The sequence below is a fragment of the Carex rostrata genome, chromosome 17 (genome assembly GCF_964058835.1).
Source record: "Carex rostrata chromosome 17, lpCarRost1.2, whole genome shotgun sequence".
Lineage (NCBI taxonomy): Eukaryota > Viridiplantae > Streptophyta > Magnoliopsida > Poales > Cyperaceae > Carex > Carex rostrata.
Window position 1 is genome coordinate 10,173,862 of NC_135934.1, and position 25,955 is coordinate 10,199,816.

A 25,955-nucleotide genomic window follows, 5' to 3' on the forward strand; every position below is an offset into this window, starting at 1 on the left:
CCCTTCCATCATTGGTCTTTCTCTCATGTCTGATTCCCATGAGATAGAGTTAAAATATGATAGGAACTTTGCGAAATCGGGCTTTTTCCCATTGTAGATTGTATCGTTCCTGCCTCCATAGAGCCCAGAGAGAGTTTGCAAAGGAGGTCCACTGTTCATCCTCCAATTGTGATCCGATAAGCAAAACCATTTGTTTTAGATTACCTGACAAACCTTCAGTTTTGAGAGCTAATGGCCCTAGGAAATGACACTGCCTTGCAAATTGACAGAAAATGGCATGATGCGCCGTTGTCTCCTCCTCTATAGCACAGACATGGCACATTGGGTCTGATGAACTGATCCTTCTATGCAACACTGCGCCCAAAGGGATTGCTGCATTTAACAATTTCCAGATGTACAATCTCACCCGGGGGACCACTGAACCTTTCTTCCATACCATTGCCCACAGCTTCTTTTCATCTGGGTCCTGTTGAGGCTGCACTCCTTGCAGCAACTGATATGCCCTTTTAACAGTGAAAGACCCATTGGTGTTATGCTTGAAAATGAGAGTGTCAGAACCTGCCCCTGGGTTTGGTTTCTGAACATGTTGAACGATGTGCATAGTTGTTGAGTAACCAAATAGTGGGACCAATTTACCCACATCCCAATTGCCAGAGTCCTGGTCAATTAGGTCTTTAACTCTCATATTTCTTTGCACCTCCCCAATCGGTTTGACCCCCATAATTCCTTCTGTCCATGGCTGAGCCAAAGCTCTGCAAAGACTCCCATCTCCTAGTCTCCATGTGATCCACGGTAGCAGTTCATTCCTCATATTCATAATTGCCTTCCAAAAGGTTGTGCACTTGTATATTCTTGCCGACTGCCACAGTTCACTGCGCGGGAGATATTTTGCCTTGACCACAGCCACCCACAAAGCTTGTGAGTCATTTGCCAAGCGCCACAGGAATTTCAGAACAAGCGAATCATTGATGGAGGAGAGATCCCTGATGCCCAAACCCCCATGGCTAATCGGCAGTTTAATTTTATCCCAAGACAGATAGGCCATGTACCTTGGCTGATCCATCTTGCCCCAAAAAAAGCGATGTACCAGTGAAGTAATTTCGTCAGTTACCTTGGTAGGGATTTTTGAGGTCGCCATGTAGTAGACAGGTATAGCCATCAGCACCGACTTAATAAGGACCACCCTGCCTGCCGGAGTCAAGAGCCTGCATTTCCACTATTGTAGTTTGGAGGAGACCTTTTCAATTAGGAAATTATAGGCATCTCGGTCAGATTGAACAGGGGCCCCTAGGTAAGAGGTGCATGTATTCTCAGGGGGTACTTGTAAGATACGGGAGATCTCCTCTCTGACATCCATAGGTGTTGGTTTACTGAACCAAATGGAGCTTTTACTGGGCCCTATCCTCTGACCCGAGACAGCTGAAAATTCCTCCAGGGTTTTAACGACCAACCGTGCTTCCTGTGCAGTGGCTGATCCAAACAGCAGAAGATCATCTGCGTACATGCAGTCCGTTAATTGGGGAGCTGTTTGAGCGATCCTTACGCCCTTCAACGCACCAGTAGTCACCAAATAATCCAATTTTCTGGACAACAGATCCATGCCCAAGATGAAAACATAGGGGGATAAAGAGCACCCTTGTCTAAGTCCGCTTTTTGGTTTTAGAAACCCATCCCCCTTTCCATTGAGTATTATTGAGAACTCAGCCGATCTAATACATTCCATGAGCCAGTTTGAGAAGACAGGTGGGAAATTGTATATCCGAAGCAGTTGCTCAATGTACTCCCAGTCCATCTTATCGAAACCCTTTGTGAGATCCACTTTTAAACAAAATTCCCTGTTGCGATATCCAGACTGGTTGAAGGAATGCAAAATTTTCCTGAAAAGTATAACGTTTTCAGAGATTTCTCTGCCGGGCAAAAAGGCACACTGGGAGCGGGATATGCAGAGGCTAATATACGGTTTAAGGCGGAGGGTAAGGATTTTTTATATCAATTTGTAGATGATATTACAAACGGATATGGGTCTGAAATCGCTAACAGTGCTGGGCTCCTCCTTTTTTGGTATTAACACCAGGTTTGATCTTGCGATTTTTGGAGGCATACGGCCCATTGTGAAGAACTGTAGGACTTGGGCCATAACCGCTGGCTTGAAGGAGGTCCAGTGCTGCTGAAGAAGAGATGCGTTGATCCCATCAGGCCCAGCTGCCTTATTTGGGCCGAGGGACATGAGGGCCCGATGGACTTCTATTTCCGACGGGATGGCTGACAAATGGTCATGGGCTGAATCCGGAATACCTGGGATTTGCTGTAGCAGAGTCTCATCATAAATTTGACTGATAGGCACCGTTGCTCCCTTTTGGTAGATCTGTTTAAAGTGGTTAATGAAAAGCCTTTGGATATTTTTCTCATCAGCCTCCCACGAGCCATCTGGTTTTTGAATGGTTCTAATTGTATTGCGTAGCATGGTAGAATTTGGTGTTACAATCCCCCAAAACAGCCCAGTTTATACGCGAACGCTGATGCCAAAACAGTTCTTGAAGCTTAAAGATTTTAATGTGCTCTTTCTGCAGTTCCTTTTCTCTCAATCTAGAGCTCTGGTCTGGGAGATTTGAGTTAACCAGAGCCATCTCATCTTCCACTTTCTTGAGCATTTTATTAGGTGTACTTAGGTCCCCCAGCCACTTCCTGACCCCCCTTTTGAGTGCCTTTCTGGTGCTCCCCCAATCAGAGTTACCTTGTGCAGCAGCTTGTTCACACACTGTTTTGAAATCCTCTTGGAGCCCCCACCAGTTTTCATACCTAAACTTACGCCTTCCTTTAATTGGTTTGGGTTCTGTACGCAATAGAATAGGTAGATGGTCGCTCCCAAAACGCGGCAGGTGAAAAACAGCCGAGTTAGGGTACTGTAGCATCCATGAACCCGTGGCAAGTCCTCTATCTAACCTCTGCGCTATGAAGGATCCCCCATGTTGTCCATTTGACCAGGTGTAACACGGGTCATTATGCCCTAGGTCAACAAGGCCCAATCTGTTGATCCAATTCCTGAAGCCTCTATTATTTGGGCTAAACTGGCTGGAGCCCCCAAACTTCTCTTGTTGGGCCTTGATGGCGTTGAAATCCCCCAGGATACACGCATGACCTCCACACTGATTCACAAAAGTCTCAATTTCATCCCAAATAGCCCAGTTTAAGACTCTGTTCGGGTCCCCATAAATGCCCACCAAACCCCATGATTCCTTGCCATCTCTAAAACTTGCTTCAGCCATGATAAAGTACTTGTTAGAACTGAGCACCTTTAGAGAAATTTCGTCATTCCATAGCAACCAGAGCCCCCCTGAACTACCCTCCGATGGAACAATAAACGAGTTTGAGAGTGGCAATTGATCTATTCTATTCCTTGCCACACTAGCACCACAACGAGTCTCTGAGATAAAAGCAATGGACACCCTAGTACACCGAAGGTATCGGTTTAGCGTGGATACTGTCGAGCCTCCGCTCCCTCGACAGTTCCACGAAAAGAGACTCATAACTCTTGTGCCGGCGCATTCAAGCCCGCCGGCCTTGGCCTTTTTGGTAGAGGTGGTTGAGAGAAAGAAGAGGTGGGTCTTTCGGACAGTGGTGAGGTTTCCCTGTGCCTGAGAAGTTGATCCCGCCCCACTAAACCCGCAGGGGACGGGGAACGACGAAAAACCTGGGGGAACTGTGGAGCATGCCATTGTGAGTCTTGGTCGGGCTCTGTTTTGGGAATGAACGCATAGTCCAACATCCACTTACCAAACTTTGGTGCAAGAACCTCTGCAGCATTGAACTTACCCACATTTGAAGGGTCTTGTAGGATTTCAGCCACCCTCTTATGCTGTGCACAGCCCCACATTTCATGACCTAAGTGGCCACAGAATAGGCAAATCCTGGACACCTTTTCATGGTGACAAAGAGCCTTCAAGGTCCCCAAAGTAGGGTGCTCTAAGAAGACTCTATCCTTAAGGAGCTCATCCAACTTGACCAGGATCTTCATTTTAATGAATCTAGTGCCATTCACAAACCCTTCCACAGGGAGGGAGACATTAGTACCAACTTTCTGGCCTAGCAGATCCAGGCCCTCTTCGGTTAGGGAGTTAAAAGGCAAGTTATAGAACTGGACCCAGATATTCGAGAAACCTATATGACCTGGATGAAGGTCGAGGTGAGAACTGACCTTTCGTGATGCCACCAGATCCCCTCTGTAGGTCCACGGGCCCCCTAAAGACACTTTATAGTAGTCTTCCTTGTCCCCAAACTCAACCAGATAGGTATTCCTCATAACCGGCCTAATAACCGTGTTTGAATCAATCCTCCATGCTATGAGCATGTTGGAGATAAACTGGTTATCTATAACCAGACGATCTGTCACCACCTTGAGTAAAAGACAGTTGTCCCAATCAGTGCTAGTGGCTGCTGAGGGAGGTAGAATGATTGCATCACGTGAGAGATCATCTGTTTGGAGGCCTACAAAGTGTTGGATGAGAGCTTCGTCCTCCAAGGTTAGGTCATACATGGCGTTTCTTTGAGGGAGAGAGATAGAGAGTTGAGATGGTAGGTAGGTTGTGTTTGGAGAGTTGTGATGAGAATTAGGGTTTGGGTTTCTAACAGAAGGTGGTTTATATATGTTACTCTTGGGAGGGGATTTGTTTATGGTGACCATACTTAGAGGTGTAAGGTTACCACCAGGGTTGCAGGGACGCGTGTCGATTGGATGCATGGTGTGGGTCGACTTGGAGTTAGGGATCTGAAGACACGTGTGGTTAGAGTGATTGGCATTTGACAGATTAGAAAGTTCTTCTGGATGATACGTGACTAGGGAGCAGCTGTATGGGTGACACGTGTCTGTAGGAGATCCCAGGTTTGTCTGTTTATGGGGGGGAAAATCCAAAAGTTTGGACTGGTATGTGTGGGGCCACTGCCATAGAGCAGGGTCCTGATGCCCTTGTCCCCCATTTGGTATCATAACGGGCAGAGAATCAGTCAGGATAGGTGAACCCGGTGTAGACGTTTGGTTGATGAGCCGGGTCAATTTTGTTTCCATTTGGGCTGCCGACACTCCTCGTCGAAATGGGTCTATTACTGGGGTTGGTCCTGTTCGATGACGGCGTCGACAAGGGGGGATGTAGGGAGGGGAGGGGGGAGTGAGAACCTCATTGACTGGACCTGTTAGGGGAATGTTGATCTGGGTCAGGCGGAGGGAGGTGTGGGGGGTCATTTAACAAAGGCGGCGCCCTTCCATCCATGTCAATCCGACACTTCGACCATTCGCCATTGTGTCCGATGTAGAGAAAGTAAGGGACGAGAGATCTATCAGTACATAGGATGCGCAAGCATAGTGTCGATTTTACCTCTCCTCTTAAGATCTGCTCTGAAATGCCAGTTAGGACCCCCATGGATGCAACCGCTTGCCGAAAGTAGAACGGATGCCAAAAATCAATTGGGAATCTATGAATTGTGATGGTAACGGGCTCACAAGTAAGTAGCGGGTCAGCTCTGTTTTGAGTCTGCCAAGGCAAAGGTAGAAGATTAAAATGGGTGACCCAAAAATTCTCGTCCCCTTCGATAGCATCCTGGGGAAGCCAATCAGGGGATTTAACTAGGTATCCCCCTTGAACCTCAGACAGGGGCCAGTTTTGCCGAGAGCCTCCATATCTGGATACGAGAGCATGGCAGAGTACATCTCTTGCCGGTGGGGGGAGGCCGGAGGTGGCTGTGAGGAGAACCGTGCTGTTCAGGTCAATCATGATTCGTTCATGTTCCTCAAGAGGGGAAAGGAAGCAATAAATAGCATCTTGTTGCTGTGGAATTGGGAAGGGGTTGGCCATGAGCTTACTTGTCTAGATTGGCAGGAGAGGGAGGAAGAGCGGGGAAGAAAGGGACAGAGCGGGGAAGAGAGGGGAAGAGCGGGGAAGAGAGGGACAGAGAGATAGAGCAGTAGGGTAGCGGTTGGTCGGAGACTTAGGTTGTGGACAGCGTAGACGGAGCCATTAGAAAGGGCAAGAGCAAAAAAAGGTATATTGCATAAGAATGTGTCTCCAAAGAATAAAAGTTTCTCTCTGTTTCTCCATCAGAGCTGTTACATACATTTTGTTGCCGCACCGCCTCTTTACCATGCAGCTGTTGCTGTCAATCTTGCACACGACCATTGTCATACTCTCCGAGGATTTTCGTGAGATCCTTAAAACCTGTTACCATCAGTCGAGCAAATGCTCTTGTGGCCTCATTTTTTTTCTCTATTACTTAACCTAAAATATTACCATTTATCGAATTACAAATGCTTATTTTATATAGAATCAGATTTCTTTTGTTATTTTACTTGATTTTGGAGAATTGCAGATTTTTAGTGTTATTGAGGCTAAAAAAACAGAAAACACAACATTCTGGAGACAATGTCACAGGTGTGCGGATGCCATCATCCGCATGCATAATATATAGTGGGTGCGAATTATAGAAGTTGATTAGCATTGTAATGGTGATAGGTAGGAGATGCTTAGTGGAGTTGTTTATAATTGCATCTCAATCAAATCTATAAATAGATCTCATGTCATTGTACTCAAATACACAAGATTAATACTCTCTTTTATAAAATCTTTTATGATATCAGAGCTCCGGTAAGCACTTATTCCAGGAATTATGTCTCTAATCTTACCCTACTCTAGTTTATAAAAAAAAACCTTTATTTCAGAAATAAGTTTCTATTCCTCTCTATTCTAGCCTAAATCCTTTCTATTCTCTCTATTCAACCCTTTATTCTTCTTATTCTACTCTCCTCCTCTATCAAACAACCAGATCAGTTCGAGAAAACGAAACAAAAAACAAAAAAAAAGATCGGTGACCAAATCAATTCTCAGTATAGTTGCGCCAAGCATTAAACGAGATCGAAAGCATCTGACCAGACCGCCGCTGTCTCCTCATCAGATCATCAGCCATCTGACCTCCGCCACGGTCACATCCTCTCCCTGATTGCCGATCGACTTAGCTCGCCAGATCTCACAGTTGAGCACACCCCGCCGCTGCATTTCCCAGGCCCGGAACCCAATTCAGGCATATCGTGGAGCATCAATACTTCAAGAACAGAAAGACAGAGCGATTCCATGCGGTACTGTTGATAAACTACTCGAACGATTTGTCGCTGGACGAGATGTGTCGCATGGATTTCGTGTCAGTTGAGTCAGCACTGAAGGACCTCGAAGCCTACCTAGCACCGAGTGGTTATAGAGTGACTGATAACAAAACACCTCCTCATAGCATATTTAAAATTAGAGAAATGTTCTGGTACCCTGAGCCATCATACCCGAGCGCGTCCCCCAAGTAGTTTAATAGAAAAAACTTCCAATGTTGTCTAACTTCTATTTTCTGCGCTAATATCAAAACATTTAAAGCTATGTTTATAACATTTTATAATGCTACTCACAAGTATGTAAACCTCTATCTGAAAGCATTAAAATTCTAAATCTGCATAATTTTAACTCCTAACTACTTTTGTCTTCAAGCCAAAAACAAAAAAATTCCTTTCACTCACTCTTTTTTATTTTTTCTCTGATCATTATAATTTATTTTCCCGATGATCCGTGATGAATTTTACGAATCTAAAAATATGAACGTTTTCTATTTGATTTTATCTTTCAAATAAGATCCATGAAAAAAATACTTTTGAGTAATTTTAAAGTCATTTGTTTTTTTTTAAAGTAAAACTCATGAGCACTTTAAATTTTCAAGTTTTGAAATCTCAGTTTGCAACCATTAAAATTTTCAAGGCTTTGTACATGAGGTTTATATGCTTTGTAAATGAAGTGTTATTGGTGAGATTTATATGCTTTGAAATGTTATTGTTGAGGTTTTAATTCTTTGTACATGAGGTTTATATGCTTTGTAAATGCAGTGTTATTGTTGAGGTTTATGTGCTTTGAAATGTTATTGTTGAGGTTTTAATTCTTTGTACGTGAGGTTTATATGCTTTGTAAATGAGCTTTGTAAATGCAATGTTATTGTTGAGATTTTAATTCTTTGTACATGAGGTTTATATGCTTTATAAATGAGCTTTGTAAATGCAGTGTTATTGTTGAGGTTTATATGCTTTGAAATGTTATTGTTAAGGTTTTAATTCTTTCTACATGAGGTTTATATGCTTTGAAATGTTATTGTTAAGGTTTTAATTCTTTCTACATGAGGTTTATATGCTTTGTAAATGCAGTGTTATTGTTGTGGTTTATATGTTTTGAAATGTTATTGTTGAGGTTTTAATTCTTTTACATGAGGTTTATATATTTTATTCTAGAGATTTAAAGTGTTATTAATGAGGTTTATGTGCTTCTACATGAGGTTTATATGCTTATAAAAAGAGGTTTAAATTATTTTGAAGCAAAAAAAAAAAAAATTGAAAGTCACAAAGATTTAAAGTGGTAAAAAAATTACGACACAAATATAACTCGAATGTTATTCTTCATGGATCTCTTTTGAAAGAGAAAATTGGATAAAAAAACGTTCATATTTTTAGATTCGCAAAATTTATCACGGATCGTCGAGAAAATTGATGAGAATGATCAGAGAAAAAATTAAAAAAAGTGGGTAAAAAGAATCATTCCATTTTTGGCTTGAAAACAAAAGTAGTTAGAAGTTAAAACTATACATATTTAAAATTTTAATGCTTGCAGACAGAGGTTTAAATGATTGCGAGTAGCATTGTAAAATGTTATAAACAGAGTTTTGAATGTTTGGATATTAGCGCTGAAAATGGAAGTTAGATAACATTGAAAGGTTTTTTTATTAAACTACTTGGGGGACACACTCGGAGATTTTGTTTGAGGTACAATTATCAGCCTCCTTAAAATTAATATAGAAATTTGATCAAAATTCTGAAACAGTCAACATCAACACCAATCTTACATTCAGGGTATGTGCCAAACCTCCTCTGATCACAGTTGATTGAGAAGCATCATCTAGCATGTATTTTATGTCCAAATTAGTCGTTGACAATTCGACAAGGCGTATCAAGATTTTCTATGATACGGTGGTGCTTGCACGATCTCACCCAAAGTAGAAACTAACCTAGAGTGTTCAATTAGTTTGTTTGATTCAAAATGAACCGACTTAAATAAACAAAATTTTTAAGTCTACATACAATGATAATATGAAAGTACCAATATTTTAGATATATGCCAACTATGCTAGCTTCCTGTTCCATGTATAAATTGAACATTTATTTTGGCCTTTCAATTATCGTATGTCTTTTCTGAGCCTAATTGAAGCTACCCAAACCGGTTTGAGGTCCAAATGATTAACAAAATTTTCACTGTGACATTTAATCAAGCACCTCATATGCACAAATTAAGATACCTTAAGATATCTATTATCAAATAGTATCGTGCACAACGTTGTTTAAGGGGAAAAAAAATACACCATGTGGGATAAACATAAAAGTGCACAAAATTGTCATTTGTCATACATAAAAGCTGTTTCTACAAACCTGAGAGGTTGCAATGTGTCCCTCATACTGCATTTGCATTTCATATACACACAATCGCAAAGATCACCAAACAATCTCTCTATTGCTCACACAACCCCCCCCCCCCCCCCCCCCCCCCCCCCCCCCCACCACACACACACCCACCCACGTGCGCGCACTGTATCAATCCATTGCAAGTGATATATGAAGAATGCCAAGATGGTAAGATGGTCATCAGATCTTTTAGCAAGGTCTAATCAGACCACAGAGCCCTGTTTCAAGCATAAAGAATTGATATATATTGTACTCTTCAAAATCATAACCTACTCCCTCTCCTCGCGCCAAATTTTCCCGCACACACACACAACTATCACAAGAGCTTGCACTTTACAGTACAGACTACAGAGTCGAGCTCTATTCCTTTATGCGTGTAAGTTGACACGACAAAGTGCTCCGGTCTCTCTCTGTGGGGTGTTAATCGGTTCAGTTTAGCAAACCAAAGTTATAATTCGGTTTTAAAAATAGAATTAAATTGAACCGATTTAGTATTGCAACCGAACCGAATCAAACCGAACTGAACCAAAGTTTTGTTTATGTTTGTTCGTTTCAAACCGAAATATATTAATTATTTTATTTAAAACAATTGATTTATAATAAATCGAAGTATAGTAAGAAATAAATAGAGATATTAAGAAATAAACTGGGATATTAACAAATAATATGAAATATTTTAAACAATTGATTACGAAATAAATCAGAGTATTAAGAAATAAACCGAGACGTTCTGGACCAAATTCATAATATATAAAAGTTCGGTCGGTTCGGTTATTTCAGTTTTGAAAATTTTCAAACCAAATTGAATTGAAGTTATAATTTGATTTTAAAAAGCAAACTGAACTGAATCATTAAATCAAAAAATCAAAAAATCAAACCATTTGGTCCAAACTAATTTGTTCGGTTCAAAACCGACTAAACGGGTGAGGGGGCGTTTGGTTCGTACTTTTAGACGGTGATTCCTTAGCATTGTGATTCCCTGGAAAGTGGTGTCCGCGTTTGGCAAAATCAACGAGGAAATAACCATGGGAATCGGTGATTCCTGGCTATGCCGATGACCTGATTTGTGGCTATCGCGATAGCCAAAAAAAAAAGGCGGAATTTTTCGATGCCCGCTCGATGGACATACAACCCAGCGCGCGATTTTTTATTTTCCTTCCCTTCGGTGAAACTCTTTTCCTCTTCTCCTTTTCAGTCTCTCTCCGAGACCTGATGGCATCTCAAGCTCATCAATGGTGTCGATCTCCGGCGCCTTCTCTCCTTTCTCCACTCTATTTCGGCCACGCCGCCACCAGTCCGACGTCATCTCCGCCTTTCCTCTTCACCGCTTTTGTCCGCCTCAATCCATCGCTGATCTGCCTAATTTCTCCTCTCCTCTTTCAGTAAGAATTTTCTCAAATTGGGACTTGTATTGAGCGAATCAAAGCTTGTAATGTTGGATTTGACCATCATTTGTTTATTTTGAGCAGATTAAACCACCGTCTTCTCCTGCCGGTCGTTTTACTCAAATACTCTTTGTGGGAATTAGAGGTTCGGCCCTGGGGCCTCAATTTGTTGCAGAGGCACTTGCTCCTGATAATCCTCCTTTGAAGGTGCATATTGCATTTTTGAAATAAAGATTTGATGTATACTGAATCATTTTTCTAGTCCATATGCAATATAAGATGATGATAGACAGATTCACAAATATGACACCTGTTGGTTTTTTGAAATTATTTAAATGGTACGGGAACTAGAAACTTAATGTGAAGTGGTTTCAGAGTTAAGTAAGATAGCATAATTTACTCAAAATTATTTTATTAAAGAAGACGAAACGAAACATGTTTTCAAATAAATCATGTGGAAACCTCAGCAGAGAGGAGCTTTTTGGAAGCAAACTGGATAATTGCAGTAGAGCCTAGTAGCTGGAATACAGTCTTTATCTGCACAAAAGTAATCTACTATTAACCAAAATGATCCAATAATTCTTGAACCAAAGAAATAGTAAGGAATTTTACATTTTTACTGGTATAAGTAAGTTACGTCTAATGCACAATGTAAATTGATACTGGCAAGCAAGAACCCAGCTCATTTAAGCTCCAACCTGACGGGTTACGCAGTCAGACAAACCTGACATGCTTTTGTTTCTCTCTGCTTGTATCTTGCATAACATGCCAACCTGGTCCTGAGTTTGCCTCAACCCTTGTAATTGTTATCTCAAAAGTTAGTAACATGCTTTCACATGGTATCTTTTTGTTATTATTTTTTGTTGCATCTGAGAAAACTTTCATAGCTTAATTATATTTTATGTAATGTGATTGAGTTCTTAGAGTGGAGATACCCCTAAGATAAGGAATGGCTTATTGGAAGTACAAAAAGCTTTCAGAGATGCTGGGCTTAATTTCTCATCCCTTGTGTACCGACAAATTCAGTAATTATCTTTAAAAACACCAAAAGTGAAGGCCAGCTTGTACTGCACTACCCTTCTCAAATTCCAGTCCAGAAATTGAATAAATTAGAACTCCAAACAGGTCTGCTTTCTATCTCTCCTCAAAATTAGAAAATCAGAGTGGGTACAGTGTATGAAACAAGCATGCTTGTTTTGGCTACTGTCATACTGATATACCGGTTTAAAATTCAGATAGTGGACATTACATGCATAGATGAAGTGACACAATCCCTACAAACAAGTAAGAAGAAAAAGGTACAGACAAAATCGGTACCGATACAGCCCATGGCAAGGGTAATTTTGGTAGACGCTTCATGGGACGCGATACACGGAACAAGTATTGGTATGGCTGTGTACAACAAAAGAGGGGACTTGGTGTACACTCACTATGGTAAGGTGGAGGCTGGGGACGCATTCCATGCAGAAGCAGAAGTTGTTTGCCATGCTATGAATTATGCAATGGATGGAGTACATGAGTTTTCTGTATTTTCTCTGACAGCCTGATACTGGTACAGGCTATTCTTTATGTGTGTTAATATTGTTGTCTTGTTCATAGTTCATTGCTTCATTTGAGGGACTTCAAAAAGTCATAATTATTTTTGTAACTAATAACATGCAGTTTTTCATTTTTTATACATATCAACGGACCACCATCATCTTTGTTACTGGTACGGCCGTACTAGAGGATTTTATATTGTTCCTTGTATATGAATATCTTAGTTCACTTCTTATTCAGTCGGGAAACGCAAAAAAAAAAAAAATTCAGGTTTTGTCAGATATTGATCTCACAGCTTGTCAGAAAAAGTACCAATATAACAGGCTCATGTAAACTTGAAAAGAGAGGTGCTAGAAAAGTTTGTTAAATAATTGTCAAACCATTATAATGCTGTAGAAATATAAAACATACAATAGGTAGTCTGAAAAGACATAGACATAGTTAATGTGACAGGCATGACATCTCAAATATATTTTATCTAATTTATAATTTATCTTTAAACAATGTATAAAAAATTTGGTAACGTAACATTATTTAGATAATAATTAATAAATAGTGAAGTTATGTCTATAGTCATTGAAATAGTTATGCACGAACCAAACATGAGAATGACTCATTTCAGGAAATGTTGTAATACCCAAAGGTCGAGAGTTCGATTTCCCCTCACGACTTTGCACCTTCTACAAAGGTTTTCAAAAAGAAAATAAAAGGTATGAAATTGTACGACAATGTAAATGGTTCTTTATGATTTTTTAAGGTTCTGGACTTGTGGTCCATAATTTGATATCATTAATGTGTTTTTATCATTAAGATAAGTTCTCGTTAAATTTAACAAAATTTCTTTATGATAAAAAAAATACATTCTGAACATTGAGATGTCAGTTGTTGTGTACATTTTTCAGATGCCACGATCTTTAATTTACTGTCATCCTCTTATTGGGCTTTATTTTCGGACTTATTTTGCCTGGATTCAGACCCAGCCCAAAATCACGTTTTCATTGCACAGACTGAGGGGTGTTCATTGAAGACTTTTTCCTAGCTAATTATGCTACCTCCCCTTTCTCAAATCATACCTTTTATTTTCAATAAATATGATCCGTATATTACTATATGTAAGATTTCAAATTAGCAACTTTTCAGATCGGATCAGTCAAGTTGATTTACACCTCTAAAATATTCCATAATGAACTCTGATAATTAATTTTGGGCCGCTAATGGAGCTCTGAAAATGTTTAATAATTTCAGGCCCAGTAGTGTTTTCAGTGGTGCTAGACACATCTAGGGTCTAGGTGTGTTCGTTGGTCTGGTTTAGTCAGTTTTGAATCGAACTGAATTAGTTTAAATCAAACGGTTCAGTTTTTTCGGTTTAATGGTTTGGTTCGGTTTGAAAATTTTCAAAACTGAAAGAACCGAATCGATTGAACTTTTATATATTATGAATTTGGTGCGGATTGCCTCAGTTTATTTCTTAATCAATTGCTTTAAATACTTCGGTTTATTATAAATCAATTGCTTTAAACAAAAAAAATTAATATATTTTAGTTTGAACTGAACAAACCGAAATAAAACTTTAGTTCGGTTCGGTTGCAATGCTAAATCGGTTCGGTTTGGTTTTATTTATGAAACTGAATTATAACTTTGGTTTGCCTAGTTCGATTTGGTTTCACTCGAACCGAACCGATGAACAGCCCAGGCACATCAACATGCTACAAATTAAGGATAAAGAAATTGACATAGCAGTTTTTTCTTTATGCAGCGTAGGAGTCGCATACAGTGTTAAATTCCTAATTGTATGAAGTAAAAGCTGCTCTGTCAATATCTTTACCCCAAAGTTAGGCGAAGAAATATTTACTGACAAGGCTCATGCTAATGCAAATACATTACCTAAATTTCAACCTTGACAGCATCAACTCAAACTTGACAGGTTCAAAGATAAGGTATAAAAATGGAATGCTGATGAAGACAACAACTGAAAAAGACTTGATCCTGCCACGTCTATTAGAACATTCATGCCAGCTGTGATTAAATTATATATTATATAAAAAGAAAGTCTCATTGTAATTGGACACCTGGGTCTAATGATCAAGGTAATGTATTCATACCTAAATTAATCAATTATTACTGCGTCTGATAAGTGCTCAATATTTGTGTCATAATTATCCAAAAATTAAATAAATAAATAAACTTGTACGCAACATAACATGGTCAAGGTACTAGATATATGTTTTGTAATTCAACATTTTCATTTGTAAGTTTGTGTCGTCAATTTTATTTTTGTTTTTATCGGAGATTGAATGCAAAACTCCTTTTTTGGGATAATTTAAAATTAAAAGCTATTATTGTCATGGAACCGTTTGATTAGACTCCAAGTTGTTTATAACGGGACAGAAGAGAGATTTGCAAGAGAATCCCTGATTTGCATAACACTTAAAATATATCATCCCGTGACATATTTTACCATGCATGCACCCAATGAGCATGTCCAAGTTCTAAATATCTCTGGAACCAATTTGACAGATATATATGCATTTTTTTTTTGCCTGTAAAGTCTCTCTGAAGATTTTATGACAGCAATGGCTGATTGTTGATTGTGTTTCCCTTTTTATTAACCAATTAATCGTCTCTTTTGCATCCACCACTAAAAGACTTGCGTTTTAGGAGTTGTGTATAGTGAATTTCAGACATGTTTGTTAAACGTGTGTACCAAATTCAAATTCGAAAGATGTTTATATTCATTAAACTTTTTTAAATCTGATTAGCATTAAATTCCGCACACCTATATAACAATTGCCAACATAACATTATATTAGTTCAATATGTACAAGGAATCATAATAAAATGTTAACATAATGATCAGAATTGAAAAATATGCACATATAATATTCCGTGAATTAAATACATTACGTATGCCGTTAGATTTGGAATCACAGGTCCTACGATCCCTTTAGAATTACAGCAGATTTATTTCCGTGATTCCAAATCTAACCTTTCACTTTTTGGAATGCACAAATCTCAACAACACTTATTTTTTATACACGAATAATTAGACAGATAAATGGATGGATTTAGAATAACAGAGTCCTGCGATCCCTTTAGAATCACAGCAGATTAATTTCCTTGTAGGAAATAAATCTGCTGTGATTCTAAAGGGATCGCAGAACCCTGTGATTCCAAATCTAACATTTCACTTTTTGGAATGCACAAATCTCAACAACACTTATTTTTTATACACAAATCATTAGACAAATAAATGGATGGATTTAGAATAACAGGGTCTGCGATCCCTTTAGAATCACAGCAGATTTATTTCCTAAATTCTATAAGCTTGATTCTCCAGCTTTGTATGTTGTAATTCCCTAAATTTATACGGTACGATTACACATGGCAACTTCTGCCAGGTTTTAAAAAATAAAAAAAAATAAAAAAAATAAGGCATTATGTGTAAACTTTAGTGTTGCGTGGTTGTGAATAAATTTATTTAATGGAGCCTGATAATTGTACTCCAAACAAATTAAATTTCCAAGCGTGTCCTCCAAGTAGTTTAATAGAAAAAAACTTCTAATGTTATATAACTTCCATTTTCAGCGCTAATATCCAAACATTTAAAGCTCTGTTTATAACATTTTACAATGCTACTCACAAGCATTTAAACCTCTGTCTGCAAGCATTAAAATTCTAAATTTGTATAGTTTTAACTCCTAACTACTTTTGTTTTCAAGCCAAAAATGAAATGATTCCTTTCAACCACTTTTTTTAATTTTTTCTCTGATCATTCTCATCAATTTTCTCGATGATCCGTGATGAATTTTGCGAATCTAAAAATATGAACGTTTTTTATCCAATTTTCTCTTTCAAATGAGTACCATAAAGAATAACTTTCGAGTTATATTTGTGTCGTAATTTTTTTTACCACTTTAAATCTTTGTGACTTTCAGTTTTTTTTTATTTTGCTTCAAAATAATTTTAACCTCTGTTTACAAGCATATAAACCTCATGTACAAGCACATAAACCTCATTAATAACACTTTAAATCTCTAAAATAAAACATATAAACCTCATGTACAAAGAATTAAAACCTTAACAATAACATTTCAAAGCATATAAACCTCAACAATAACACTGCATTTACAAAGCATATAAACCTTATGTATAAAGAATTAAAACCTCAACAATAACATTTCAAAGCACATAAACCACAACAATAACACTGCATTTACAAAGCTCATTTACAAAGCATATAAACCTCATGTACAAAGAATTAAAACCTCAACAATAACATTTCAAAGCATATAAATCTCAACAATAACACCATTTACAAAGCATATATACCTCATGTACAAAGCCTTGAAAATTTTAATGGTTGCAGACTGAGATTTAAAAACTTAAAAATTTAAAGTGCTCATGAGTTTTACTTTAAAAAAAATAAATGACTTTAAAATTACTCAAAAGTATTTTTTTCATGGATCTTATTTAGAAGATAAAATCGAATAGAAAACGTTCGTATTTTTAGATTCGTAAAATTCATCACAGGTCATCGAAAAAATAAATTATAATAATCAGAGAAAAATTAAAAAAAAGTGAGTGAAATGAATCTTTCTGTTTTTGGATTGAAGTCAAAAGTAGTTAGGAGTTAAAATTATGCAGATTTAGAATTTTAATGCTTTCAGACAAAAGTTTACATGCTTGCGAGTAGCATTATAAAATATTATAAACATAGCTTTAAATGTTTTGATATTAGCGCTGGAAATGGAAGTTAGACAACATTGAAAGTTTTGTCTGTTAAACTACTTGGGGAACACGCTCGGATATGATAGTTCGGAGTACCAGAACATTTCTCTTTATTTAAGAGAAGTTTGGCAGTTACTACCATGTTTTTCAAAGAAAAAAAAATTCTGAATTTAGTATTTTCTTAATTTTATTTTGCTCAAACTTCGATTAATTAGAAGAGAAAAAAGAGAGACTTTTATCTCTTTTTTACCAGTAAAGTTATTGTAATCTTTTGATTGGTTCTTTTAAGTGAGGAAGCATAACACATCAAGTATTTAAAAAAAAAACACACACATCACTTATCTTTTACAGGTTTTTAGATGTGTTTTTTTTCTCTGTTCAATCTAACCAATGTTTCTGATGATATGTGAAGAATTTTGCAAATCTAAAACCATGAACATCTTGTACACAATTTTATTTTTCAAATGAGATCCATGATGACATACTTTCGAGTTGTTCGTTGTACAAGTATTCATTCATACACGTTGAAGTATTCATACTTGGCGGATGCGTGCTTGAATGGGATGGAGTGGCAGATGATCTCCGACAGAACGTCCGTTAGAGCGGGAGTAGAAGGCATGGATGGAAAAGAAGAGGTGGAGGCGGAGGTGGGAGAGAGAGGGAGTTTATCATATTTACCATTTCAAAGTGAGAGAGGGTGAGAGGTGGAAGAGAGAGTGAGCTTATCAATGGAAAAATGAAGGTGGAGGCGGAGGTGGGAGATGGAGGTAGAGGGGAGGTGAGGTGGGAGGGAATGGAAAAAAGATAAAAGAAATAAAGGCAGTTAGAATTAGTAATTATAGTTAGAAAAAAAAAGTTAGCTAGTTGGGAGAAGAAATGAGAGAATAATAAATGTGGGAAATTAAGTTATTAAAGTATTTAATATTTACAAAAAATTATCTCATTTAAATTTTGTATTTGTGGTCTTTCATATGAAGAGCATTGTTTTTATTATTAGATTAAAAAATTAAGATATCTTCTTTTTATTGGTTTTTGGAAAGAAATGAAAACGGATGATAAATGAAATTATTTTAAAAGAGAGCAAGAATTTTTAATGAACATCAGGCCGAAATCCGTCTGATTCAAGTCAATATTTGTGCAAATATTTTTTTTTTTTGAGAACCGGATAGAAGCTATCAGGTGATACACTATGCCATTAGAGGCACGTTAAAACAAACAAAATAGAAAAAACAACAACTTCAGTATTCAACAATGTTTAAACCACAATAAAGCTTCCTTCAGTGCTTTCCTTGCTGCCACCACTGCATCTACGCATTTGCTTTGGAAAATCTTGCAGTTTCTCTCCTTCCAGATAGTCCAACAGGCAGCAAAAAAAATACACCCCCCACTTCCTTCTGGCTAACCTTGAAACGCATGATTTGTATGATTTGGTTATTGTATCATGAACCGAGGTACCATTAATCATTATAACAATACCGAGGTGTAGAGCAAAAACTCTCCAAAACTTCTTGGCATACTCACATTCAAAAAACAGATGTGTATCTGTTTCAACCACTCCCGTTTGGCATAGGACGCAGGCCATGTCCCCATGAATTCCGCGTCTGGCCATTTCCTCATGGGTTAAGAGTCTGCCTTTTAGGCATAAATATGCAAAAAATTTCACCGTTGGAGGGATTTTCAAACCCCAAGTGAAGTTGAATGCCCATTTGGTGCGTCCACCTGATGTAATTACTGTGTAGAATGAGTTAGCAGAGTATGCTTTGTTTGAGGTCCAATTCCACCATAATCTCTCTTCTGGTAAACCCCGTGTAACTTGAAAATGAGAGAGGTCGTTCTGGATTGCTTGTTGTAATGACCAAGTGCGATTTGCAGCCAGTGGTGCCATCAGCGAAGACATTAATGGATTTATCCAATTATCAAACCAGTACGAGATGAGGGCTCTATTATTGACTGTCCAGTTAGTGCTCCAGTCGAATAAGTGTTTGAGCTGCAGTAATTGGTTCCAAAAGAAGGAGCCATGTACCATCCAGACCCGATGTGCATGATTATAGTCTGTGATAGATCTTATTGGGATGATTGTTCGAGCCCACAAGGACTCGTGCTGCCTATACAACTTCCACCACCACCTCAAGAGGAGGGTTCAATTCCTTTTTTCCAAATCTGCCCCTCCCATACCACCATGTATCTTTGGAGTACACACTGTTTGCCAATTGATCAATGAAATTGCTCTTTTACCCATCACTTGTCCCCACAGAAAACCCCTTCTTACTCTGTCTATTCTCTTTAAGACCCATTTAGGTAACAAGAAAGAGCTCATGAAGTAGATCGGTATGGCACTAAGTACAGAGTTCATCAGCAAGAGCCTGCCTCCCCTTGAGATCAATTTGAACTTCCAACCCGCCAGAGTTGACTCTAGTTTTTCAATGAGAGGCATATAAACCGAGTTGTTTGGCCTCTTAATTGTTAGTGGAAGACCCAAGTAGGTGATTGGAAAATTAGTTAAGGTGCAGCCAAGGATTGTTGAGATAATTGGTATCTGTTCGTCAGCCACATTAATAGGCACCCAAGAACTCTTCTCAAAATTGATGTGCAGTCCAAAAACAGAGGTGAAAAGGCATAGAAGGACCTTGAGGGAAGCTATGGATGTGATCCCAGTATTTGCAATCAAAACTGTATCATCTGCATATTGGTGTATGAGGATAGCATCTCTCAGTTTGGAAGTTAATCGGGCATTAATCAGAGTGTTGAGAACCTGCACCATTCTTTGAAGCACATCCACCACCAGATCAAACATCATTGGAGATAAAGGATCGCCTTGGCGCAATCCTTTTTTATGAATGAAGAAATCAGTGTGGCCCCCATTCATGATGACTCTCGAGGAGGCTGTGTGTAGAAGATCATCAATCCATCTTATCCAACGATCTGGAAAACCCCTTGATTGCATAATTAGCTTGAGATACGACCAATTGACCGAATCAAAAGCCTTAGCAAAATCCAATTTAATAAAGCATGCCGGCTTGCCCGAATTGGAGATATGGTGCAACAGTTCTCGGGTTGAATTGAAGTTTTCATATATTTGCCGGCCCTTGATGAAGGTCGTTTGAGTGTGGGCTATCAATTCAGGCAGAAAGCCCCTCAGCCTATTTGCCAGTATCTTCGCCAGTAATTTTGGTACAGCATTCATCACGCTAATTGGCTGGAAATCTGAAACTTGCTTTGGTTCCTCCTTCTTGGGGATCATGGTGATGTTCGCTTGATTAATGGCAGATAGGTCTACCTCATGATTGTAGAAACCCTGAATGGTTGCAATTATGTCACCTTTGATGAGTTGCCAATGTAATTGAATGAATTCATTTGGAACCCCATCAGGGCCCGATGCTTTTTGCTTGGCCAGTTGTCGAACTGCTACTTCAATTTCAATTTCTGTGAATGGCTCCTGAAGGGTAATCAGGTTTGTGTTTTGAGGGTATAGAACAGTAGGGTCGAACTCAGTAACCGTGTTATCTTCACCTAACAATTTGACCATCTGTTCTTTGAAAACATCTCTTATTTGAGTTGCATCTGTTATTAACTGCTGTTGATGCTCAATTGAAGTAATCATGTTTCGTCTGTGTCGTGCCGAAGCAATGGCGTGAAAGTAGCGGGTATTTTTGTCCCCCGCTTGCAGCCATTTACATCTCGATCTGTGATGCCATCGAGATTCAACAATGCATGCCAGTAGGTAGGCCCTCTCTCTGACGATGATCCTGAATTGTCGCTCATATATGTATAGGACCCTTCTCTCTTCAATCCGGTCAAAAAATAGGATTGTGTTGTTGCAGAATTGTAGTTGCTTTTCAATTTCACTGAAATTCTGACAATGCCATGCCCGCAGCTTGATGTGTACTTGATTGCAGCATAACTGGAAATTCCTTATACCTATCAGTGACGTCTGATTTGAGAGGAAGGTTTCCTGTATGATTTTGGTTGCCTCTGGATGTGATAACCAGAAAAGCTCCATTTTAAGGTTTCTTCTAGGGGAGGGGTCATTTGTACATGTTAACAGGAGCGGGGCATGATCCGATACCGAACTTGGTAATGCTTTAAGAGTAATAATTGGGAATTGCAGCGAAAGAGAAGGGTTAACGAGAACTCTATCAATTTTCGAATGAGAAGGTTGAGGCCTGCCATTTGACCAAGTAAAACGTCTGTTCTCCAAATGCACATCTATCAATGCTGCATCCCTAATTAAATCATTGAATAGGGACATGAGCGTAAAATTGACATTTTGGCCAGATCTGTCAATCATCCATCTAACGAGATTAAAATCACCTCCAATAACCCACGGACTGTTAACCATAGATGCAATGGTATAGAGTTCTTTTATGAAATTGGGCTTGTGCACATCTGTTGATGGGCCGTACACATTAGTTACAAGAAGAGTTGCTCCTGTGCACACCTATCTTAGCAAAGCAGAGCAAGAATGCTTTGTCGCCCAAGAGTTGAGTAAAAGGTAAGACTTTTTCCATGCAATAATTAGACCCCCAGCAGTGTTTTTTGCATGAAGTACAACAGCATTTTTGTCAAAGAAAGAAGGAAGAAAGCCTCGAGTAATAATTTAACGTAATTTCATTTAATTTGGTCTCTTGCAACAAGCATACATCACAACGGGCCTGCCTTAGAACACTCCGCACTACATCACATTTATTTAGATTGCCCAATCCTCTACAATTCCACGAAACTACCTTAAATTTCTTAAGCTTTTGTAACATTTGAAAAACAAAAAACCTCCCACAAATTAGGCATCAGACTGCCTTTAGGCTTCCTCCTCGGAGGTCAACTCATCATTGGAGTCAGGGTCAAACCTGTTAGTTTGTAATAATCTAGAAGTCAATAATACGATAAATTATCATAAAGCTTTGTTCATGAATTGAATGTTTATTTATATATCATTTTGTTGCCTTGAGTATTATTGAATTTATGGATCATTTCGAGTTCATGACTGAAATTGTGAAACTCCATAATATAGATGATATATACTCTTAAAAGGTCACTGACCAAGGTAATTAGCAGGAACACTAATTACCGCGATAAGGTTAGTATGTGGATTAAAAGATGGTTAAGTTTTACAAACCACCTGACACGAGATGTCATTTTAATCACATAGATACATGTTCTAGGAACATGGTATTTGACAGACCCCGAATGAAACATTAAATAGAATTGTGTTCGTGTCATTTATGTTTTCATTCAGTGTCAGGTTCTACAGTATGAGGTATTTATCGTTCCCACTGAGAAATATGTATGTGTGATTGTTATCTACCGCTGTCCGTAAAAAGCAGTCATAACGGTAGCTTTTCCATATGTATAGCTTAGCTGAGGAAGTGATAGTTTACCAAGAATACTATTTGTCCCTCGTATCTCTATACGAGCTATAGCATCACTGGGCCCCTTGATAGAGTAAGATTATCTGCTAGCGGTATAATTACAAGAGTAATTATATTTGATAATCTGCTCAAGATCAAGAAAAGATTCAGTTAGCAAGGATGACACACATCTACATTGAAACTGATCTGATAGCTATGAGACAGAAGAACAGACACAAGTAAATTGTTTACTGGATCGTGATATTGTACTGTACAGCATCATCTGTGTAATTGGATGGTCATGATGTGTTGCCAGATGCCACCCATGATTATAGAAGTTAAAATAGTTTTAACTCTATTTACCAACATAACACAGATCCTATTGGGTCACACCATATAAGAGTTAATCGGAGAATCTTATTGTGATTGATTATAAATTGGTTATGATCAATAGTAAGATGGTTATAATTAATTATACGTGTTATAATTAAATTATAAATGTTATGTAAAAATAACAAGCAAAAACATTGGTTAATTTATAAACGTGTGTGACACGTTGTATAAAAGTTAACCGGTTAATTTATAAATGTGCAGGACACGTTGTATAAATTACCGAAACAACAACCGTAAGAAAAATATATATAATTGTTCAGAATAATTATACGAATATTATTTGTATTCGGACCGAGGGCATTCGGGTCTTTTCAGATTCGTCTTATCCACATGACATGTCATCGATCCTATCCAGATGACACGTCATCGATACCGAAACAAACAACCGCAGAAAAATATATATAATTGTTCAGAATAATTATACAAACATTATTTGTGTTCGGGCCGAGGGCATTCGGGTCTTTTCAGATTCGTGCTTATCCGCATGACATGTCATCGATTCTATCCAGATGACACGTCATCGATCTTATCCACATGACATGTCATCTTTATCCATTCAATGGCATATCTTGTAAATAGGCATAAGTTGAGGGGTATTTCAGTCTTTTGCGAACCTCCTCAAAAGCCTATAAATAGAGGGGTGCATGTAGAGAGAAAAATAACTAATTCATTCGTACCGGTTTCGTGTCGAAACGGATCGGTATTTTCTCTCTTTCTCGGTTTCTCTCCCAAATAGTGTTTCGGTTGAGAAAAGAAGGTTATACGTAGTTGACGTATAATCTTGCGGGTTGTTGTGGAGTATATTTATGGGATCGATGAATAGTGTTTTATCGAATTTAGCGGTATGTCAGTTTTGCATATTGATGAAACTGAGCAACCGAAAATTCGTGTTTACGGGTTTTCGTCTTTTCCCCGTGAATAGTGTTTTTGCATAATTCCGCGGTTTACGGTATTTCTGGCAGAAGAAACAAACCGCTCTCTGGTTAGTCCTGGTGGATAACCGATAGAGGTATCACACGTGTGATACTCCGAGTCGATTCCTTCCCTGGTGAGGCTCTACTCGCTCGATCTGCATTCCAACTGTGATTTGGAAACAAGGTATAAATATGTTATATTAATCTATTTAATTGGTAAGTAAATTAAAGTTTTAGAAATCAATTATGGAGTAGATCTGTAAAAGGATTAAATTGGGTTTTGATGCCAAAGGAATACTGAAGGTGGACCGCCTTGGAAAGTTTCCTGACATACCCCGTTTAATCCTGAGCTTAAGTTGGCTGTAGAAATTTTTGTTCTACGGTCATTCCGCAACTTAAGCCTAAACGGGTTTCCGGTTATAGCACCCCGTAAACCCCAACAAAACCTTCCCATGTCCAATTCTGGTTCCTCTTCTGTGTTGAGAGTCTGGTTGTTGGTGTGTTCTTTGGAGCTGCTGCGCCTCTGCTCATTGTCTAACTGAATGGCCGCTTCTACCTCACTTGCTTTGAAACCACATCCTTCTGCTAATCTGGAGACATGCTCATAACTGACCTTGACTTCGTAGAAGCCTTCAGGATTAAAAGAGACCTGGGCTTGCTCTTTTTCTTTTCCTTTTCCGGTGGGCGTTTTGCTGGGCCTGCCGCAATATGTAAGTAGCCTTTCCTCTTTGGCTGGGCTGTTTCTTTCCCCTTTCTTTGAGTCTAGATTGCTGGATTTCTCTTAGCATTGGGCTTCCTCCACACATATTTAGAGGATAACAGGCCTTTTGTTGGGCCTAGACCGAGGCTCCTGTTCCTGACCTGTTGTATCTTCCTTGGGTTGTGCGCAATCTCCACGTGTTGAGATAGGGTATGGTCCAAATTAATTGGAGTCTCAATCAAGGACGTACCCTGATTTGTCATACCGTCGTCTTTGGCATTATTTGTCTGACATGGAAGAATCTGCCTGGAATTCTGCGCCATGCCGATTTGATTAGCTGGAGGCGCTGATGACTCCCCTCGTTGTAGGATCCACAACGGCTTGATTCTTTTTTGTGTCTGCTGTGTGAGGACCGTTGTGCGTCTTCCCTCATTCGTTACACCATTCTGCTGGATTAATTGTGGCCCTCCAGCTGTTCTCTGGGGAATCGCAGTGATGGCAGCTTCCTCAGTGGATTTGATGTGGCGACTACTTTCAGTAGTTGTGTGTGTTGGCATGGAAATAGGCGCCACACGGCTGTTTACACGAGGTGGTGATATTATTGGATCTACTGGCCTCTGTAAAGACTGCGGTTGATTCTTCATAGTGATCAGAGCGGCCTGATTGTCCTCTATCGGATCCAATGCGGCCCCCAACGATGTAGCATTGTATGGATCTTGCATGTCGATTTCCTCCAAACTGGCGAACTGTCGGAGCTCCGGCGGCAAGGAGTCCACTGTGCGTCCACGGCACATCTCCCGGAGTACCTGAGCACTCATAGGGATCAGTTCTGAGTCTTCCTTCATGGTGTCCGCCTCAGATGAAGAAGAAGATGATGGTGGTGGTTGTGGGCGTTTGTAAATCGTTGGGTGTTTTGGCATGTCCTCCGCCGAGTAGATCGGAGCTCGGTGCCAAGCTTCGGCGTAGACCTGGACATAGTGCATCGCTCCGCCAATGTGTAGTACCAGCTGAGGAGGGACTAATGTCAGGTCATCGACTCCAACCGCCACAAGCCAGGATGCAAGTGAGGCCGGGTTTTCTGGTTCAACTGATCCCAGAAACACCCCAAATATGGCCACTGCAGTGCGGACATGTTTTTCTCTATGAAGGTGTGGTGGTAGGCCTACCAATCTCAATAGCACCTTGTAGGATGGAATGCTAATTGATGCACCTTCTAAGGGACTCCATTGTTGAAATGAAAAGCCTTCATCCCACAAATCTTGAGGTGTCGCGTTGATGAAGGTTTCTGGATGCAGACCTTCTGGCAAGACAATCAGAAATCTTGAGCCACTGAGTTCTGAGATTTGTATCTCTTCTCTTTGCACTAGCATGGTGCGACAGGCCATCTGAGCGACGTTTTCAACACTCAGGTCCCATTCAAACCCCTTAGCA

At 39.1% G+C, this 25,955-nt stretch overlaps 1 protein-coding gene across 3 annotated transcripts; it reads left to right on the forward strand.

Moving 5' to 3' along the window:
• Positions 1-10,459: 10,459 nt before the first annotated feature.
• Positions 10,460-12,579, forward strand: LOC144568118 (glucose-6-phosphate isomerase 1, chloroplastic-like). 3 transcript variants are annotated; one of them, XR_013515595.1, is made up of 4 exons: positions 10,460-10,902; positions 10,990-11,112; positions 11,830-12,030; positions 12,141-12,579. XR_013515595.1 is itself a non-coding variant. In XM_078318350.1 (3 exons), exons 1-3 carry the CDS (start codon positions 10,753-10,755, stop codon positions 11,932-11,934), a joined length of 378 nt encoding a protein of 125 aa, XP_078174476.1. In that variant the 5' UTR covers positions 10,460-10,752; the 3' UTR covers positions 11,935-12,579. The 3 variants fall into 3 exon arrangements, 1 of the variants encoding a protein (XP_078174476.1); XR_013515596.1 differs by having other exon boundaries at positions 11,823-12,579; XM_078318350.1 differs by having other exon boundaries at positions 11,830-12,579.
• The last annotated feature ends 13,376 nt before the right edge of the window (positions 12,580-25,955 follow it).